The sequence below is a fragment of the Phocoena phocoena genome, chromosome 17, assembly GCF_963924675.1.
Source record: "Phocoena phocoena chromosome 17, mPhoPho1.1, whole genome shotgun sequence".
Classification (NCBI taxonomy): domain Eukaryota; kingdom Metazoa; phylum Chordata; class Mammalia; order Artiodactyla; family Phocoenidae; genus Phocoena; species Phocoena phocoena.
In genome coordinates, this window is record NC_089235.1 from 56,044,371 (window position 1) to 56,067,022 (window position 22,652).

Consider the following 22,652-nt stretch of genomic DNA (forward strand, 5'->3'; position numbering starts at 1 on the left):
TTTTTTAAGTAGAAAAATATTTGCAGAGACCTTTCAAATGTAATTTTGATAGAGTGTCCAGGTTCAGCTTCAATCACCCATTCACAATTCAGAGAGTCTTTATAGTACCCTGGCCATCCTGGTGAGAGAATCAATCCACTGGGAGCTGAAAAATGGCCACCACATGGAGCTGAAAAATAAAATCAGAGAACAGGAAAAAACACAAATTTTAGAACAAGTTGCAGAAAATATTTTTAGTACTAACTGTATTTTTTAAAATTAATTTTTGCATGTACATATTAAAGGTTATTTAATATTGTTTTTGAAAGTAAAATTTCATCCAGTCATTCTATTATTGAATGATTATTTTCCCTAAAAAAAGTAATTTACTTTTTGAAATATGGCTTAGTTACACACTCAGCATGTCAGATAAACTCAAGTCTCCCAATTATATCCCTTAAATACGTTCTTGTGTCTCCATCATTTTCAAAACTTGAAAAAAATATAAGCTGTTAGTTTTACTGTCTTTTATTTTCTGATTTATGTATCAAATACTGTTAATTCATGCTATACAGTGTCTAAAACTTTGATCTTCCTTTTACCAGAGTCCCTATTACAATTTTAGGCCTTCATTCATTCAGTCTCTTCCCTGATTTCCCATCTGCTAATTTCTCTCTTGCTTCAATCCAGCTGTCAGAATAATGTCCTTCAATTTACAGTTTCATCATACCATTTGCTTTCCTAGACAGGTACCTTGATCTCTTCTCCCTTTAACATCAGATTCAACTCAGCTTATCATTTCAAGAATTTAATCTTCTGCTTTTCCCTAAACTCATATACAATTGAAACCACAATCATAGCATTTTAATCCCAGTAGGTACTGATAAGGTAATTTAGTGTAAGCACCTCATTTTGAAGAGAAATAAACCAAGTTGAAAGAACAACTTGTTAAAGTTCACAAGACCTGAAAGCCTCAAAAGTACTTTCAAGTCAGTTTTTATAAAATAGGACCTCAAAACCAGTCCTCTCCCATTATTTTCAATATTGGTAAATGAAACCACCATCCATAGATTTGCATAGCCCAGAATGTTAGAAGTAGTCATCTTTCATATTTCCATTATCCTTACTATTTATTCCCATATCCAATCCATCCTCAAGCCTAGTCTTGTTTCTCTATCTCTATAGCTACCAGATTAAATTACCATAATTTCATCTCTGGTATAAACCCTCCTAACTGACCCTCTTAATTGGTCTCTCCTCATCCATGCTAACTATCCTCCACACTATGGCCAGAGTAATTGTTTAAACCTCAAACACTTTTAAATGGCATCTTTCTGTGTTGACCAACAAGGCCCTGAATGACCCTAGCTATTGCCTTACACTCTAGCCTTCACTCCAAACTTCTCCCCTTCACTCTGCAGCCCAGCTACATTAGCCTGTTCTATACCTTCAGGAGGTATACAAAGCGGGGGGTGGGGGGTGGGGAATGAAGCAAAGAGTATTTGAATTATTGAAAATTATTTGGAAAGAAAAATAGTCAAATGTATACTATAATGGCTTTTCAACACATTAGATAGAGACCCTTCCCAATGACTTACTATGTTATATTTTTATTTTCTTTAATTCTTTCCATTTAAACTCTATCTCATGTGTTTATATTTTTGCCATTGTTGTTTACTTGTTTATTTCAGTTTTACCTTACAGAATTTCTAAAACCTATTGTTCTAGACACTATTTTTACACTTTTTCATTCTTTAAGTAATTTGATATAGCCCAAATAAAATAAGAAATATTTAATAAATTGGCCTAGGAATCAAGCATTACTACAAAATGTCCATTTGAGAAAAATATTTTCTGTGAAATTGCCAACATTTGTTATTTGTATGAGAAAGAGTTTTCATATAAAACTAAATTTTCTTCCTTAGTAGAATTTGATTTTGTTTCTTAAAAAGCTTTCAAAGGAGACCATTTTGATGAGGATTATTTACTCTTCCTTGCTATGATGACTCATAATTAGGTTTCCTGTAGGGTTATTATGTATTTCAAAAATAAAATTATGTGCATAACAGACATTTAAACTACCATATTTTAAAAGACAGAGTAAAGTATTTTGGTGAGTGAAGGTCCTGGAAATATAGAAAAATCCCAATATATTATCAACTCAAATTGTTCTAGGAAAGTATCTGTGCACTTCAGTCTAATCATGATTGAAAGAGGTAATCAGTCATAAAATTAGCAATTGAGTAATGGGTCATTAAAGATTAAAAAGTAGAGTACCCAGAAGCATTTCAGCTGGTCCCTCAGTCCAACATGTTAGAGAGGCAGAGTTAGGAAGGAGCTTTAAAGGAAAGGAGTAGCATAAAGATGTGGTGACTGTTTGTTTCCTGAAAGGACTTTCCCAAATAGTGACCCTGCTACAAAGTGAGTCTTCTCCTAATTAACATACTACATTCTGAACTGGCTTCTTTCTCTCACACATAGGGTTGGAACTTTACAAAATTATCTCAAAAGTATGGAGACAGCCTCCCCAAGAGAGTGTGAAACCTAAGCGAAGAAACAGATGCTAAGTGCAGATCAGTCGAGAAAAGCCTCATGATCACAGTGACTAGCAGCAACATGGCAGGAGGATGTTCATAGAAAAGCCATGGTGGAGCAACAGCAGCAGAACATGGAGGGGACAAAGTGCAGGACAAAATAAGGGGACACCAAGTGTAAAGAAAACGTTCAAGAGAAAAAGGAAAAAGAGAAAGCTTTGGAAAGCTAAAATAACTACTGGTAATAAAAATAACAAAGATTTGAATTTGTAAAGAGAACCTTAACTATAACACGAATAACAATACAAACAGAAAGGCAATAAAGTTAATTGCCCAAACCTTACAATTTTGCCACATCCATGTACTGCTTATATAATTAATGATTTTCTTTAAATAGACTTACTTTTATTTTAACTTAAATGATTTCTTTAAACTTGCCCTAAGCAAAAATATCTGTAAAAATCATTGCTTTTATGTATTCGTTATATTTTTCTATAATGCCTAAAAATATGTACCTATTAAAATTTAAGAAATGCTTATACATATAACACCTAAAAGCTTGTGTACCTCCAAGTATAAACATTCCGTAGTTTAAGAAAGACTTCTGTAAAAGACAGTATCTTTGACTGAACAAAGGAAACTTGGAACATATGGAAAACAGAAAGGAGATCAAGATACAGGGATTTATTTTCAAGTCCTATTCACTCATTCATCATTTACTCATTCATATTTCAGTTATTCAGCAAACAATTGTGTGTCAAGTGTGCGCCCACGTGGTATTTGTACTACTTCTAACATTTATCAAATGTTTCCTAGGTGCCAGGCACTATGTAAGAAGTCCTTTGTATTATTTTATGTAATACTCAAAATAATCCAACCACATATGTAGGTAAGAACATTGATGTGTGGAAAATTTAAATAATTTGCACATCAGCTAGCAAGGATTTGAACAGAGGTAATTTGACTCTAGAAACTTCTTTACAAATGTAATTAAGGTATTCTTTTTCCTTTTATCACACTGCCCATGTGCAAAACTCAGAAACATAATCATAAAAGGTAATAATGTCATAAATTATATAAGAAAGATATGTCCATGGGACAAGGGGTCTGGAAGAAGACAGGAATTATGGCTTCACAGAAGAGATTCTATTTAATTTGAGTCTTCAAGGATGAGTCAGAATTCACCAGGAGAAAAAGAGAGAGAGGATATTGTAAACGGAAGAAACAGCATGTGCTTAAGAGCAGAATGCTGAATTAGCATGTTTTTGAGTAATGCCAGTTACCTTTTTTAGGGAACCAAGAAGTGATGAGAGATGAAGGAGGAAGAGTAGAAAAGGACCTAATGGGACTTCCCTGGTGGTCTAGTTGTTAAGAAACCATGCTTCTGCTGCGGGGGGCATGGGTTCAATCCCTGGTCAGGGAACTAGGATCCCACATGCCATGCAGTGTGGGCCAAAAAAAAAAAAGGACCTGATATGCTATATTAAGGAAAGTGAACCATAGAAAAATGAAAAATTGTAGACAAGGGGTGGGATAGGGAGGGTGGAAGGGAGACGCAAGAGGGAGGGGATATGGGGATATATGTATACGTATAGCTGATTCACTTTGTGATACAGCAGAAACTAACACACCATTGTAAAGCAATTATACTCCAATAAAGATGTTTAAAAAATTGTAGACAAAGGCTACATAAACATATATAGACAAATAATACAATTTTCATTTAAATGAAAGTTACAGGTACAATGAACTAGAAGCAGAGTACCTGGAGTTGATGCGATCAATTAGGAGACCGTCACAATTATCTAGGAAGGTATAATCAGATTCTGATATATGGTGGTAACAGGAAAGGGCTAAATACGGAGATACTTAGGAGACAGACTCAAAAGCATTTATTGATTACATGCAATGAGAGAGCAAGATGAAGGAGTCTAAATTGGTCACTGGGCCCCTGGCATGTACAACATTATGGAAGACAATTCCATTCACCAAAATAGGAAACACAAAACAGGAAGGAATTTTATATGGAAAGATAATAAGATTCAATATTAAGGCTAAAAGGTCTATGAAATATCACAAGAAACAACAGAAAATAGAATCTGGAGCTTTTAGTTATATTACGTGTCATTTTCAACATAGGCTGATGTTAAGACTTCAATATAAGTGAAAGATTAAGGTGAATACTTAGAGAAGAAAATAAAAGAGGTTTAAGATGTAACCTTTGAAAAAATATTTTAATTTAATACAATTTAAGTAGGTACTGACCATTATGCATTATAACATAACAATGGGGCAAGGCTGGGATGGACTATTTCTGTTTGGGTCTTCCTCTCTCCTAACTGTGTGTGAATTCAGATGATTGTAGCTGGTAAAATAAATAAATACCTAAAGTTTAGTAGCTTAACACAGTAGTTTATTTTTCACTTGACCAAAATGGCCTTCATCTTGACTAAACTTTAAACAGGCTTCTTTAAGACTCTCAACCCGTCACCCAACTTCCTCCATTACTTTACCACTAGCTCATCTCAGCCCTTACAAACCTTCCCTCAGTGCATTTGAATTCAATCACTCCTCCTTATTGCAATAGTCTTGAAAAAAGTCTTCCTTGCCTGTTTAACTCTGGTGAAATTTTTCTTTGATACACTCATGTAACAGTACAATGAAGCGTGCCTATCAGCAAAACAGCCATGCTCCTTCTAGTCTCCTAAGACCCAGGATGACAAAGCCTCAGCCATTTTCAGCAGGCGATTTTCTAGGTTGCCATGGAAGTCATTTCCATTTTAGCTGGCAGGAAAGGAAACAGAAAATAGAGGACTACTCTGTGTATGCTTTTTATGGACCACAGCTTGGATGTTATTTACATTACTTCCACTTACTCACTTGGCCATACCTAACTTCAAAGGAGGCTGTGAAATGAAGTCCCTCAGCTGGAGAGCTATTTCCTACCTACAACTCTGTATAATGAATGGGGTAAGAGCTTAAAGGTAAACAGCTGGGCATTTCTGCTATGCCAGCTAAGACAGTCATAATGCTTTCCAGTTTAGAGTATGCTTTTATATACATTACTTAACTTAATTACTTTAATAAGCTTGTAGCATAAAAATGCTTGTTTCTTTTTTATGCCAGTTTTGCAGGTAAGGAAAAAAATTATCAAAATATGACTTGATGAGAAACACAGATCTGGGTAGTAGCAGAGGTGAGATTCAAATTCAAATCTTCAAATTCCAAGTTAGAAATGACTTCCATGATAGATGTATTGGATTAATTTTCCAAGAGAGATATTTATTTAAGCATATCTATTCTCCTTAAAATAGGTTTAATGAAGACAAATGGATAGTTAGGGGGATAGAATATTCAACCCAAAATTTTTAATGTAAATTTGAGATTCTAACCACACAATTTTAAGTGCTTCCCTGACATTAATTTATTTATCATTCATATATTTATTAATTCAAAAAATTATTTAGCTTTTGATGTATATAAGATACTATGCCAGGTGATGAAATTTTTTTAAAAACCTATATGACATTATATCTGTCCTCAGGAGACCCACAGTTTCTACAAGGAAGACAGGCACAGCTAACATGAAGAATAAATATATGCTTGAGCCAGATAGGCTGGAAATGTAGGGGAGAGACAGGTGACATCCCAAGGGCATTAAGAAAGAGTTCTTGAAGGAGATTTTGTCAGAGGTGAGTTTGATTAAAAAAAAAAAAAAATGAATAGAAGATAGGGGTAGAGGGACAGAAAGAGCAGAGAAAGAATAAAGTGAGAAATTCTGAAACCAAGCAGTGTGCTGTGGCGCCCTCCCCGGTACAAAAGCTTCTCCATATACCCAATTCCTTGTTTGTAGGAAAACAGCTTCAGCCTCCTAGACTTTCCCTGAGTTCCAAAGGGCAGATTCAAAGAGTTATTAGTCTGGGAAGTGAGGAGATGGAGACACAAGGGAAAAGCAGTCAAGAAACAATAGTGCAGCAGTAAAGCATGGTCCTGGTTCCTCCCCAAGTGGTATACATAACAATGCATCTTTGAGTTCTTCTACTGGAACTAAGGCCCCCTCCCAGGTGCAGGATGGTAACCAGGCTGAGCACAAGATTCCTGGAATACCATCCTGTTACCTCACCACCAACCAATCAGAAGAAAGTCACACACCCTGCAGCTCTCACTCCAAATTTTGCCTTTGAAAACTCTTCCCTGAAAACCATCAGGTAGTTGGGGGTCTTTTGAGCATGAGCTGCCCATTCTCCTTGCTTGGCCTTACAATAAACCTTTCTCTGCTCCAAACTCTGACTTTTCGGTTTGTTTGGCCTCGCTGTGCATTGGGCACACAAACTTAGGTTTGACAACAATACTAATGTATGAGGGAAAGTCAAGAAGTTTTTTGTTTCTGAAGCTTATAGTTAGTGGAAAATGAGGAGAGGAACTTTTGGTTTCATGCAGTGGTTACTTTTAAACATTTGTGGATACCTAGAGGTGAGTTTAGATTAAAAACTTGTTAAAATGCAGATTCCCAGAACACACTTCTAGTAAGTGTAAGGTAGGACCCAGAGGGCATTGTTAACAAAACCCTCACTCCACTCCAATCCCTCAGGTCATTTTATAGCTCTTGGACCACAGACCAAGCTGACAAAATCTAAGAGGATATGGCTAGTCTGTAGCTCCAAGATGCTCCTGGATAATCACTCAGGTTCCTGGGATAAAGAGGTAATTTCCATCTGTTAGTGAAATACAGATTGTTGCCTTTAACTTCTCCCCATTTTAAATAATGAAAACAAAGCATAAATGGTAAAGTAGAAATAGTTCATTTATCCTGTTTCATTTTTCTAAGGCCTGAAGAAAGTCTGTTATAAATAATTTTCATTGGAGTGACGACTCATTTCTGTGTTACTTTGAGTAGAATTGAAACCATGCACCTCAGATTGGGACTTGAACCCACATGCTGGGACTCAAACCCAGCCAAAAGCCTGATTGGGGCTTGAATCCACACATCCAAGACTCAAAGCTGGCCAAAACCCTGATTGGGACTTGCACTCACATAGCTGGGACTTGAACCCAGCCAAAACCCATAGTCTTCCAACTGAGATCACACACCTGGTTTCAGGACTTAATGAAGCTCAGGTTCTTGATGTCTCATCATAGAAAGAATTCAGTGAGAGACAAAGTGATAGGTAAGAAGTGGATTTATTTAGAGAGAAACACACTCCACAGACAGAGTGTGGGTCATCTCAGAAGGTGAGAAAGGCACCAGGGTATGGGGTTGTCAGTTTTTATAGGGGTGGGTAATTTCATAAGCTAATGAGTGGGAGGAGTATTCCAGCTATTTCAGGAAGGGGAGGAGATTTCCAGGAATTGGGCCACTGCCCACTTTTTGATCCTTATGGTTGGCCTTGGAACTGTCATGGTGCCTGTGGGTGTGTCATTTAGCTTGCTGATGTGTTACAGTGAGTGTATACTGAGGCTCAATGTCTAGTGGAAGTTGAGTTGTCCGCCATCTTGTACCCATTTGGTCCTAATCAGTTTATGTCATGTCCTCGGGCTATGTCATTCTTTCAAAGGTTGTGCCCTGCCCCCTTCCCTCCTGCTTCAGAATGGACGAATTCAAAATACCCAGTATGCTTTAAGATATGTATGAAGAGTCAGAAGTGTTTCAGACTGTATTTAGCTAAAATTCTTTTGAATAAAAATGCTTCAGAATTTTGGTGCTCTTTCATCTGAGAAGTGGCACTTAGGTGCTCAGAAGGGAATTGAGGACCAGAAGAAGAGCTAGGTTTTGATCTTGGGGATTATAAACAATGAAGGTTCCATTTCTTTCCTTTTTTTTTTTTTTTTTTTTTTAATTTTTAAACTTGCCTTATGGTTGGTTATAGGTGTGGTAAGTAATCACCTGCTCTGTCTAACCTCAACACACTGGATGATGTTTCAAAGAAAATTATGGGAAACAAGTTGCCTCTCTCTCTTGGATAAAAAAAGAAAGTCAGAAACATAGGAATTAAAGTGTCAGGAATGCAGACAAGCAATCACAGCTCTAAACCTCTTTCCATTTCTATAACCCCTTCTACCCTTCCCCTACCCAGCTCCACAGAAATTAGGAGCAAAACCCTGCAGAGTGCTATTAGTTTTCCCTATGGTAGTCCTCTAGGAATTTAATATTACCTTAATATGTAACTAAAAGAGGAGTCTATTATTAGACATGAATAGGTATATGTGTGTGAACACACATTCTCTCTATGAGAACCACAATATATTCTGATCTATGCATCAGACTGTTACTCTAATTGCTCCCTCAAACGAACTCCCTCCCGAGAGTGCAACGTCTGTGAATGAGAAGGATTTCCTTCCCTTTGAGGCTGAGATTCAAGAGAAAAGTCCTTATCCTCAAAGGGGAAGTTCATTGGCATGCAAGTCCAGCCTTGCTGTCAAACAGTTCTCCAGGGACCCTAGTCCCATCCTATTCATGCAAGGAATTCTCTAAGATATCCCATTACAGTAAAAAGGAACTTAAGCCATAGTTATGCAGGGAGTTCTCTACTGAGGGCAAGGAAGTTCTTGCTTGAGTAGGCATTTTATGGAATATTCTGAAATCGGTGGAATGAAAACAAATATTGGTTTCTTTCTTTCTCTCTTTTTCTCTTTCTTTCTTTTCTTTTCTTTTTCTTTCTTTCCTTCCTCCCTCCCTCCCTCCCTTCCTTCTTTCTTAATTACTGCCTTCAAACATGCACTGACAAATCTCCCTCTCCTTAAAGAAATGTTAGGCACATCCTTGAAAATTCTCATCACTTACAGTATTAAAAAACTTGGTCCAATCCAATTTAAAATTCTGTCTTATTTCCTAAACCTACCCACCCAAGGTGCATCTTTGAGCATCTTGGAGGATGGGGAGGAGGGTGCTGATGGAGGACCAGCACTTGATGATTCATTCCTCCATTCGCTTCAGCAGTTGGAGCAGAGAAGATGCTGTATCCTTTCTCAGCATGTCCCCTTCCTCTTCCCTTTAGGTCCTTTTTCCTGTGGGGTGTTAGGGCTAAAATGAGGAAAAGTGTGCTGTCACAGTCCTCTCCTGACTGTTGCTGTTTCCTCACTAACTCTAACTGGTCCCTGAGATTTTCTATTTGTCAGATATGGAAAATGTTTTGCTCTTTCCATAAGGATAATAAATGAGTTCTTTGTAAAGGCCAAGAATTAGAAGGGTGGCTTCTCACTTCTACCAGGAAATTTCCTGATAGAAGAGAAGATCAACCTTTTCCAGTTACCTCCCTGCTTTCACCCCTGACAGTACATGCTATGGTGTCTGGTTGTTGAGTTTCTTTTACCTAGTGGCTAAGCCAGGGTACCTGCTTTGGTATTCATTTGATGCAGAGGAAGCTCACATCATTGACTTGCTAAATGATTTCAACTAGCCAGCTTTCCCTCTCTTTAATCTGCCAGTTTTGATCAATTTTCTTTCTCTTGTTCATTCAGCATAGACGGCAGATCAGCAAGTACACTGTATAATCAGATATCCACCTGGCGATTCTAGTTCCTCTTTTTCACAGGCAACTACATTCCCTTATGAGGGATTCTTTTAGAGTCCTTCCCCTTAACTTGGCTTGAAGAGAAGGAGACTAGCATCCTCCTTCCTATGGGGAGATAAAGGAAAAGATGAACAACTTTTGACTCCAACAGTTTAGGTAGGTAGGTAGGTAGGTAGGTAGGTAGATAGATAGATATAGATCTCAATTTCCCTCACTTTTCTTTTGCTGCTTATATAAACTGGGAGTGGGATATCTGAGGTTAGGATTGAGAGAAATGAGTCAGTTAGAACCCACTTAATAAGCCACAAAGGAGGTATCTGAACCTCAATTTTTTATGGACAGGGATACTGCAACATTTTTCTCCTTAGCTGGTATGGTATAAGTTGTCATTCCCAAAGTAACAGGAAATTTTGCCTGTATACCTTGTTAGTCATGCATTTTGCTTTCACTGTTTTTCTTCTCAGGGAGGCTACAATGATAACAATATTAGAAATTATTATAAATCTTCATAAGGAAGGAAAAACTTTCTTTCAGTTAGTCTTAACTCAGCATCTTAATTAAATCAACCACTTTGAGCCAATAGCATTCACCCAAGTCTTCCAATGTATTTTATTAAATATAACCCTCTTTATCTATAAAGCAGTTCAATGAATGTATTACATCCTAATTATATTCAAGAACACGACCATGTAATCCAGAAGGCCAACATTCTATTTCCATTTTTATTGAGGGGATTGCTTTAGATCAAAGAGGGCATTGCTAGCTACAGTGAAGAGGGCATGGGAGACAAGGAGCCAGGTAAAAAGGAGGAGAGAAGCAGATAGTATATACGTATCAGGGCCTTCTGAGTCCCATAAGAGAAATGACTATGAAGAAACTAAGTGGTGGGCATGGGTAAACTGAATAACAAACCGTTTCTACAGAACTGAATAGGAGAAAGGGCAGAAGCAATGAGACCACTTACAAGACTGTTGCAGTAATCTAGGCCAGAGGTGATGGTTGCTGGGACAAGGATGTCAGCAGTTAAGGAAGTGAGAAGTAGATGGGTTTTGAATATAGGTATTCAAGGTAGAGCTAACAGATTTTTCTGATGGATTGTGTATGGTTGTGATAGAAAGAAAGGAGTCAGGAATTACTCCCAAGAGTTTTCGCCTGAATTACTGGAAGAATGGAGTGCTATTAATGATGATGGAGAAAGTCTGTGACAGTATCAGGTTTGGAGTGACCGGGGGGATCTGATCAGTTTTGGACAGGCTAAGTTTGAGATGCCTATTAAACATCTAAGTGGAGATATTGAGGAGGAAGTTGAATAGATGAGTCTGGACTTCAGGACAGAGAAGTAGAAGAATGTAAATTTGAGAGCCATCAACACATAGGTGTTATTTAAAGCTGGAGACTAGATGAAAAGTATGAATAGAGTGAGTGGAAATAGGAGAAAATATTCAAGACCTAGCTCTGGAACACATACAAACAGAGATCATAGAAATGAAGAGAAACCAGGAAGAGAGACTAAAATGATCCTGAGTAGTATATTTATTAAAATGAAATTTAATAAAATATACAATTTTTAGATTCATCCAACCTTTTTCATGAACAGTTAAACAATTTAATAACTTTATTAAGGAACATTTGATTTTAAAATGTAAATGGCATGTATTTCAGATTTTATAAAGAAATAATGAATACATTTTAACCCAACTCTCATTTTTTTTTTTTTTTTCCCACTCTCATTTTTGGTCTGCAAATAAATCCTTCTCATCCTTCAGGCTACATGAGTATAATTAGGTAGCATTTTTTTTATAATGACATTCACTAATGAATAATAAATCCTCATATCCAGGAACAGTTTCCTTATATGACTGCAACAGAGACAGAAAATAATGTATGTCCAATTGTCCTGCTTTTTAAAACAGAAAACTCTAGATAACAGTGCTTACTGCTTGTGAGACGGCCTGTTTTATTCAGCTCATGTAATTTATTTCTGTTACCGTCTAGCTCTTATAAGCATCTGAGGTTATGACATTGGGCATTTGGATCTATTAGTGGACTCAGATCCATCAAAACCTCCATTTTATGGCAGTTGGCTTCACCAAACTAGAGGACATAAGTATCCAGATGAATTTGAGCTGAGTGCAAGTGCTGGAACAATATGTTCTGGATATGCAGTAAACTCACAGCTATATTTAAAAACAAGATAGCTAGGAAAAGGTACGAACAAAAGATAGGACCAGAAGCACTTGTAAAAAGTTCATGACAGAGCAGACTTAAAGCCAATTTACCATCTAACCATAGACTCGTTCCCCACTACAAAGGGTTTCATGCATCTGATAAAGTGAATCAAAGCTGAGAAAAATAAGTTAATGATGGTTGTATTCAAGAAAGAAGGTCTCAGACAAAATAGACTTTAAACAATAAATGGTAAATCTAGGCTTCAGACAAAATAGACTTTAAACAATAAATGGTAAAAAGAGACAATGAAGACAGAAGGCCAAATAATGATGCTCAGATCACTTGAGGTATGGACAATAAGGCAGGTATGTCTCAATCCTTTGGAGCTAGCCCTTGGACAGGAAGAAAATAGGTGGGCAGAGACCAGTAGGTTTCCTAAAGCCACTAAGGAAACCTCTCTGAGTGGGTCAAATATTATACCTTAAATGTTGCCTTCTATGTAGCAGTATTAGTCACAAGGAATATCCCAGTGACTAGAAACCCTATGGGATTTTACTGTGTGAGAAAAAGATTCCAGGATTTGTGGGTAAGGGCTGACTCCAGTTTGCATTGCTTGGTGCAGTAAAGGAAATCTAGTAGCCCACTAGTCCTTTGAGAAAAATGAGTAAAAGAACCATCTTACCTGTGTTTCAGGAGAAACACCACACACACACACACACACAGGTGAAGTGAGAAATAAATCCAAATGTACTTAAGGTTGTCCCTTCCCTCCCTATTCCAAATTTCCTAGAACCAAGGCTGATAGAAGCAACTTTGAAGGATACATGTGGGTGAGCCTGGCAATGCCCTCAGAGGTCCCTGAAAGGAATTCTGATCACATAAAAAGAAGGAAAATAAGTGAAGAAAGAAGGGATTCCAAGGGGAAAGATTCTTATAAGAAAACTGCACTTCCCGAGGGCTGAATTTATGGAGGACGCTCACAAGGTGCCCAATAAGGCGCTTGGGCTGTGTGAAGAATGAATGTGAGGGGACTACAGCTGAAGAGAAGGAGAGTGTTTATGCAGTTGCTATGAGTGGGAAGCTTTGGTGGAGAAAGAGGAAGAAGATTTTTAGGAAGATTTCTAGGTAGAAAATCATGAAAATCCCTGTGTCAGCCCATTAAAGGAGGCCTATGATAACCATTCACACTATTCTTCATGGTTTTAGGATGTGTCGTTGAAGTCACCATGCAGAGACTGGCCCTATAGAGCCAGTTATATTCAGGCTACTGTCTAGATGTGGGTGAAAGAGTCATTTATTGTTACTAAATTGAGTTAGGCAGACAGTTTGTGGAATTCAAAGTGAATGGTTTCAATGCTAATTATAAAAATTAATGTATTTTGTTTTCAATTAGCAAAACTGAAAGATCATAAGACTTTATAAAGCATCAAATCTTTCTTCCTCATGAGGAAATTTGATCACCCCATTCTAAAGAAAAAGGTTCAAATTTTCACAAAGATAGCCTAAATCTATCCTTAGCTAATGTATCAGTGTTGAACTTCAGGTCAATGAATAAAATGTATAACCCAATTCTGTTAACAATTGTATTTAAGCTATCCGAAATAAATCTAAGTTCAGCTACGGGACCACAGAACTGCAACATATGTGATTTCATTTCTCCCTTTTGGTTTGAAGAATCCTTATTCAAGGCCTATGGCAGACAAAAAGTTTCTTTTCACTTTTCTCAAAGATTTTCCACAGTTTTAGGGTTGAAGACTGGTTGACGTGGGTGGACCACTAACTTGCCAATATGCCTAAACTTCTACACTACTGTGACAGAGAGGAGCTGTGGGGAGAAGGCAATCTTTAAATGAGTTGAAGCCCCAGGTTTTCTTATCAAAACATTTTATAGTGACTTCCTTTGCTCTATAAATTCTGATTAAAACAAATTCTTTCTGTTTTCTAATTTTAACACACAGCAATCTGTGAATATTAGCAATATTTAACAATACATTTGATTTTGGAGTTTTTTGTGTGAGGAAAATAAAAGTAGAAAGTTATTTGTATTAATGAGAATACATAAACATGTACATATTTCACTATATAAAGTGTTTAACACAATGATAATAAAAAAAAATTTAGCTAAAATATTAAGCATATATTGGAAGCTGTGAGAGAGCCCCAAAAGAAAAACTATAATAAATAATAAGCAAAACTTTTCTGTCAAAATATGGAAGGTCTAAAGAACAAAGACTATAGGCAGAGAGAGCTTCCAGACATAATTCTTTGTGTAAGTTGGAGTGGCTGTGTGGCAGCTTGGGGAATGGGGGAGGAAGTGGTGTGATTAAAAAAAAAAAAAGAAGGAAAAAAAAGAAAACAGGAAGAGAAAAATAAGCTTTCCTCAGATAGTCTCAGGCTCTTCTCATTAGTACCTAAGTAGAATTCAGGCAAAACTAAAGGAAATCTTTACAAACCTTAATCAGAGTCTTAGAAATGAAACCCACCAGAGTTAGTTATACAGGAGCTGAAATCAGTCTGCTTTATTGGGTGGAACCTGGATCAAAACACAGCCTGGGATGTGGCAGGTAATCTGGCAAGTGCCACTGTACGATCGCTTCCAGCCCACTACCATTCTGCCTTCCCTGGCTCCAGCCTTATCCTTGGTGATGTTCCTACCTCGTGTTGGATCCAGAAATTGGCAGGTGAGCCAGCCAACTGCATGTAATTCCACTCACATATGCAGAAAATATATTCTTCTCCTTTATACAGTTCTCTTTAGGATGTCTGAAAGGCCTACTGGCCTGTGCCAACTTAGTTCTGAATATTTTGTTTCACTTATTTTTAAAAGTTAAACACCATTCATTTTTCATGGTGAAAATCTCACTGAAATTGCTCTCTCAAATAAAGCAGCAATTCATCAAATGATTCGTTAATGTCAACCTCATTATTCTCACCACCCCATGCAGCTAGGCACCAAGCAGCTCCTAAACCAACACCCAAGTTAGGCAAGTGAGAATCCAATGAGATTCAATTATCTGGAGGTAGTCTCTGCCTGTCCACTGAAACTGTAAACAACTCCCCGTACAGGGGAGGGAGAGGCTCAGGTCATGTCACTTCCAAACTAAGGTGGCTTCCTGTTGCCATAGGATAATTTCTAATCTGCTTAGAACTCTTTACAAAGCATTTCATTCTTCAGAGGTCTCTGTATTCATCAAACCCTGTCCCTCTATCCTTCACTCCAGTCACATTGAACCAGTACTATGTCTTCTGCCTGAAATAAACTTTTATCTCCTACTTTTCCTTCAAATACTAATGTAGGCTTTCCTGACTGATTCCCCAAGTCTAGGTCGGGAACTATGGTTAAAAGAACGAATGAGCTCCAGGGCAAATTATGATGGAAAAAATTTAACACTACTTTCCTTTTTCTCTTTTTATTTTAGTCCTGTATTATGCAACTCCATTATGTTTTTTAAATATAATAGCATAGTCATAGTCATTGTCAGGGTAACCCCTACTAAGCCCATAATATTTGAGGCTTGGAAAAGAACAGTGAAGTCATCTAGTTCAGCCCCCTGATGTTACAAATGAGAAGGTGATTAGAAGAGGAAGGAGTTGCTAATTGAAGGGACTAAGAGGAAAACTTAATTGCATGGTCTGGATTACTTCATCATGAGATATTATGAAAATGTTCAATTCAATGAAACTCAACATTTATAGGTAATAGCTGTATTATTCAATTGTCTGTTATATATTAAATATTCCCAATTTACCAGCTAGAAATTGAGAAAACAAAGGTTCTAATGTCAGTTTGGGCACAGCTAACAAGAATAATTGGGAAAGCAAGAAAAAGAAGAAACCACTTAAAATTGTCACCTAATCACGACATGGTGATCTACTAAAGGGTGTTTAATGGCCCTAGTTCATCTGTCTTAGTAAAAGTCCTTTTATATATTTTAAAATAAAATGGATGTGTAACCTTAGAGTAGGAGAAAAATAGAATTCAGAATGTTACTTCCTACTGTGACAATTCTAAATAAACCCCCCCAACGCTCTTATAGATTCTATATTGAAACACTATATACTTGATATGTTTTAGCTTTAAGATGATCATCCTTCCTTCTTACCAATATAATTTGTGACTTTATGCGACTATATATATTCAAAGATATATAGGTACTTCCAAACATTGTGTATGTATATATAGATACATAAAACACACATATATTTTGTCCTGAACTTTCTTGACTGCATTTCATTGGGCAAATCAAAACTGAAAAAAAAAATGTTTAGTGAACTATGTCTACAAAAATTATACATTTTAAATAATGGGTGCTTTAGCATAAATTTATTTATTATGATTAATAATAGTTAATGTTTTTAAAAAAATAAATTCAATTTATACCATGAATAGTTAAAAGACCAAGAAAAATATGACTGGAAACTATAAAATATACTCAGCTGTAACTATGAAATATATTAAAGGTACTCTACACATGCAACCAATATCTACTGTTTATTAATGTGTATCTTTTAATAAGAGCTCCTTTTAAAGGGAGCTTCTAAAAGATTTCTAAAAATTAAAATAAAAATAAAAAATAAATATTAAAAGTGTAATTTAACTACATACTATATGTCTAAAGTATAATGCTAAATGATATTTTAAGATTACAAGAGTCCTGGTAGAACAATGAATTTCCTGTTATGGTTTCTAGTGCATAGTTATGATGGAATTGTATTTTGCACTGACCATTGTGCTTACCTCCACATTTTGGAATTGGTCCACTCCACATCACTTTTCCATCCATAAGAATACATGTAATTGTTTCTGTTCCCTGGGTTTTAATAAATCCTTCTTCGCAAATAACTGAAATCGAACTTCCTAATTGAAAGTTGTCCCCAAACCGCCTTGCATTGATTGGTATTCCAGGATCAGGACACTCATTATGTCCAAATGCTTGAGAACAGCAAAAAAAGAGAAAAACACACAAACTAGCAGTATGAGACAGACCCTTGTGTATTGGGGATGAGAAAAAATGATTTTTAAAATGGTTATGCTCATTTCTAGAAAAGCCTTTATTGAAAAAAAAGAGAGAGAGAGAGAGGCTCTCCTCTGACCATACCTTTTTCTCTCTGATGTGTAATGGATGTGGTTGTTTTAAAATGTGAACTACACTCTACAATTACAAAATTTCAAAATAGAATTGTTTCTGCTTATTTCTTAAAATCATTTGCCTTATCTAAGCAAAAATATCCAGTATAAGCTGGACAGAATTCCAATTAATGTGAATACAGAGCAGGCTGATACAGAGCAGGTTGACTATGTCCCTTTGAAAATTTTTCTTGTGATTCATTGTTTGGAACGAAGAGATCATCTCACAGTGAGTATTAAAGTGAAATGTTTCAATCTAGTTATGAAAGTCTTACAATTTCTCTATAATTTTCCCTATATCATTTAGTCTTTGCCATCTAGGAAAAGGGAAAAGAGCTAATTCTTTTGCAAACACCATGTTCTAGGCACTGTGATAGGAGCTTTAGATATATTGTCACCTCACTTAACATTTAGAATAGCCTGCTGAGCAAAGTATAGCCATTTACTCTAAAGAGTAATGTGAGATTCAGAAGAAGTTAAGAAGCTTGCCTCAGATCATAGAGACAGTATTGAAATGGATCCCCTGGTCTGGCTTTAAATTTTTTCTTCACAACATACATATTTTTAATATTTATTTATTTATTTATTTTTATTTTGGCTGCACCTGGTCACGGGATCTTTGTTGCAGCATGTGGACTCAGTTGCAGCATGCACGTGGGATGTAGTCCCCCGACCAGGGATTGAACCTTGGTCCCCTGCATTGGGAGCACAGAGTCTTACCCACTGGACCACCAGGGAAGTCCTTCTCCACAACATATTGTATCTTGGATTATTTGTCTCATGTCTCTCAAGAGAATGTGAGCTCTTTAGTTCAGGGTCACTATCTTATCTTACCTTGTATCTCCCAGGATGCGTATTTAGCCCCGCCCCAGCAAGTAGCAGAAGTGTAAGGACAATGTGCTTACTTTAAATTTCTCATAGATTATAGATTACATGAGCCCTATAAATTTGCATTATAAATGTTTAAATTAGTATAATATAAGTGGAAGAATATTTAAAGTAGCAAAGTCTAAATATGTAAAACATATTTTAAGGGGTATTTACAATTTAATATTATATACATACTGCATGGGTACATGCAGCTATTTTAAATTTTTTCACTAAATCATCACTGTGATACCGTTCATAAATTATATAATTGTATTATCCAGTCTCCTCATTTTTAAGTTAAACAGCATAAAATAACATTAAGGTAAATTCTAAAATATATAAAATCTATTTTGTAGGTACACTTATTTCTAATTATTGTTTTCTGCTGTGCTTTTAAAAAGCTCAGTATCGATTAACCCTGGTTGCTCTTATACATAATGCCTGCTGGAAAATTTTTCAGAAAAAAACAGCAGTAGGAAGCATTGAATATAAGAATTTTAATACAATGGTTTAAATTATTTACTAAAGAAACTGAACAAGGAACAAGAGGCGTATTTCCATAATATCTTCAAGATACCATAAATATTAAAGTTAAAAATACTATTCATTTAAGGGAATTCCCTGGTGGTCCAGTGGTTAGGACTTGGTGGGGTCTGGGGTTCAATCCTTGGTTACAGAACTAAGATCCCACAAGCTGTGTGGCAAGAAAAGAAAAAAAAAAAAAATATATATATATATATATATATATGCATTTAAGACAACATAAAACTGTAAATAGATAAATGTATATGTGTTTATATTTATACATATATATGAAATATTTTAAAAGGGACTTTTAAAAGGGATAAAGCAACCATTTTATACAACATGTCTCTCTGACACATGTCACAGCTAATTCAACTTTAATGATGTGCAATTACATGTTGACAACTTATTAGTGACCATGTTCACTAAGAGTGTCACTTTGAAAAGACAATAACTGCATTTTGTTATTAATTGACAAAGCTCAGCACTGAATGGGCTGGGGCAAGGGTGAAGGTGAGGGGTGTGCAGTGCTTTTTTAAAGAGCAGGAAATTAAATCCTATTATAATGTGACACTTAAATAACTCATCAAGTTGGTCAGAATCTGACAGAGTGTGGTAACTTTGAAGAAAACAATAAAAATCACTAGCATTCTACAGCTTGAGGTAAAACATGTGCACACGGAAGCATTAGTATGTAAATTTGTTAACTTACTAACTTACTTAAAACTAAGTAAGTTTGTTAACTTACTAAGTTTGTTAACTTTTCTCATTTATGTGATTCATCTTTTTGCTATATTTACACCACGTTATTTTCAGAAAAATAATATGCATCCTTTTGAAATACAAAAAATATGGGTGATAGACAATAGCTAAATAACCTTGAAGAATTCTTAAATCTAAAGCAATGTAATAAATACAATAATAGAATAAGAATTGACAAGGGAATACTTCAGAAGACAACTAAACAACAAATGTTAATGTTTACTGAGTATTTATTAGGTATATATGCTGAATTATTTACATGCATTACCCTATTTACTCTGATTAAATAAAATTCATATTTTATGGCAAGATGAAAATTTAAACATAAATTTTTTCTCTGCCCTCTTGGGCTTCTTCCTTCCTCTTTAGTGTGTATCATTCATCTGCATTAACCAGACCTCCTTAGTAGATAACAGTCCTTCTTAATCTCATAAGGGATCACGATGACCCACTACTTGCTTTGGATGTGCAGATCTGGATTGTGTAAACTGTTAATAGGTCATTTGACTATAACCCTTTGTCTCAAAAACTTACATAACTGTGCTTTGACCTCTAACAGGTGGAACAGTCCTCAGAGCTTTCTGAAAGACTGTCTCCCAGGTTATAATCCACAGGTTGGCTTGGAAAAAAAATGTTCATTTCTTTCTTAGATTGACCACTGATTATTTTTTTCATCAACAGCTCCTTACAAAAACCCAGTATGACTTTATGGATGAGAATACTAAGGCTCTGTTATTAAAAATAAAAGTGTAGCAAAACCAAGATTTGAAGTTGCATAGTTTGACCTTAGAGCTGATATTCTTAATCACTAAGGTATTTTCCCCCCGTAGCATCTTTGCTAAGTCAGCTCAGTAACCTACTGCCCAGAATTAGTAATTTCCTTCTCTGTGATACTTTGATAGTCTAGCTAATTTTGTCTTTGGAATTATAACTCTGTGTTGTCATTATTTGTTTAAAATCCTCTACTGGTATATGAATATCTTGAAGGAATGATCTATCCCCCTTTTATGTTTGCATACCAATAACAGAGCAAAATATGTTATGTACAGTAGGTTTGAGATTATGCTTATAAGATTTAATAGAATAAGCTAATATATTGGTGATATAATAATTATATTTAATATATATCTCCTTAACATCAGGCCTCTCACAAAGAGAAATGACACAGTAAGGAGTAAAAATATGGTTAGAAATCAGGGGCTGAAAGACTGTCCCTGATACAAATTATGTATATGACTTGCTCAAGTTTCCTATCTGTGGAACAAGAGAGCTGTTTTGTATGATTCCTTTCTAGCTCTAATGTGTAGAAATATGTTATATGGAAAAATTAAACTTACTGTTATAAGTGATGTTAAAGCCACGTCCTGACATTGAGTGGTCAGCTTGAAATTCCAATCGTAGTATATGACTATTACTAGTAAGATGAGAAGGCACCTCAGCCCCAGTAAAGGTTCCAAGAATTGGGGAGTCTGGAGAGTCTCCATCTTTAACAGCAAGGAAGTCAAACTGGGATTCCAGATCGAAGTCATTGAAAGAAAGGTGTATCCGACTCCCTGGTTCAGAGATTATTGTCCAGATGCAATTTAAATTATTTCCATACCCTTCGGGATAATCAGGAGAAAGGACTGTTCCCATTGGTGCAGTAAAGTTAGAGAGGCAAGGAACTGTTAAAGTAGGAAGATTATAAAAAACAATAAATTTTCAAATTTATTACCTCAAATAATTCAAATTACCTCATTTTGCCACAGTCAACAATTATAATTATCAATTAGCAGTTTTAAAAAATATATTAAACAATATAATCTATCTTATAAAACAGAAAAAAAATATGTTGTTTTTGCACATTATTAAGGAAGGCTACTAGTACTTTGAATTACTGTATGTTTAAATATGCACAAAAATATAATTGGAGTAATAACAGCAATTTATTTTGACATTTATCATGTCCATGTTAGAGTGTAGTGCAAAGTTTTAGTTTCTGTGCTTAAAAAAGTATTGGAGAAGTATATAGACATTTCCAAAGAAAACAATAATGCTCACGAAATGACTGAAAACAAACACACACAAATATTATGTAGGTATTAACATAACTGGGATAATACAATCTGGAGAAAACTTGGAGTGAGGGTAGTAACTAGGTGAACTTCACTCCTACCATGGCCATGGGATGCTCTGATAGCTTATAACACAGATAAGGAGATGAATTAACACTTATGATAGCTGCCACTAGGGGCTAATGCTGGAAAAAGAACTAAATAAGAACTCCCATACCATACTAAGGTTGGTCTTTATTTCCCCTCAGATTTATTTTTTTAGCTTTTAAAAAATATGATTTAAAGGTTCACACAGAACATTTAGAAAGTAGAGGAAGGATTAAAAAACAATGATTTATTACACAGAGGATAAAAAGAAAATATTAGAAAACGTTTGGCCTCCACTCACTTTAAAAGTTCTCAGTACGTGTTTAAAAATGTTAAATATTTTAAAAATGTTAAATAATCAACATTTTCAATAAAGGAAAATGTGTGTTTTGCAGCACATATTAAAATTCAGATAAAATGCAGGTCTTGAAAACTGCTAAATTTTTTAAAAAACAGTTATATATTGAAGTAAAGTTTGTGCTAATACCTTTGTAGGGAATAAAGGATTTCACAAATGAAAAGCATGATCATTACAAGTTGGATACAGATGAAAAGTCATATTTTAAAACAAGAAAATTATTTTTTACTTTCATGATTATGAGCTTATATGTTATCATTTGTAACAAAACTAATGTAAAATTTTCAATATTGCATTCACACCTGGTAAGCTGTATTTGTTGGTAATGAAGATAGTATTTAATTTAACCTAAAAGTGCATCCACAGATAAAACAAATTATATTTTTGTTGCAGCTAAATTGGAACGCTTTAAAGTATTTGAAGAAACACATTATTTTAATCCAAGCATATTATATATCACAAACATTAATGAATTTTATTCTATGCAATATAAATAAATGGCATTTAAGCAGGCATTAGTGAGAGCATCTACAAGAAAAAATAAGTTAATGCATTATACATAGAATATAAGCTTTAAATATTTTAAGTGTTTCTGATTGCAAATAAGCATATACTACCTTGTTAAAATAAATAAGCCTAATAGAATTAGCTCAGATGTATAATTTCCATAAGAAG

The 22,652-nt window shown here is 35.4% G+C and overlaps 1 protein-coding gene across 4 annotated transcripts in view; it reads right to left on the reverse strand.

Moving 5' to 3' along the window:
- CSMD3 (CUB and Sushi multiple domains 3) overlaps positions 1-22,652 on the reverse strand; it is a 1,073,652-nt gene that overhangs the window by 422,451 nt on the left and 628,549 nt on the right. For all 4 annotated transcript variants that reach the window (XM_065895021.1, XM_065895023.1, XM_065895022.1 and 1 more), the window contains 3 exons: positions 20,816-21,142; positions 16,932-17,126; positions 31-169 (listed from right to left, as the gene is read on the reverse strand). In XM_065895021.1, the coding sequence (XP_065751093.1) occupies positions 31-169; positions 16,932-17,126; positions 20,816-21,142 (661 nt within the window). The remainder of the gene's footprint in view (positions 1-30; positions 170-16,931; positions 17,127-20,815; positions 21,143-22,652) is intronic.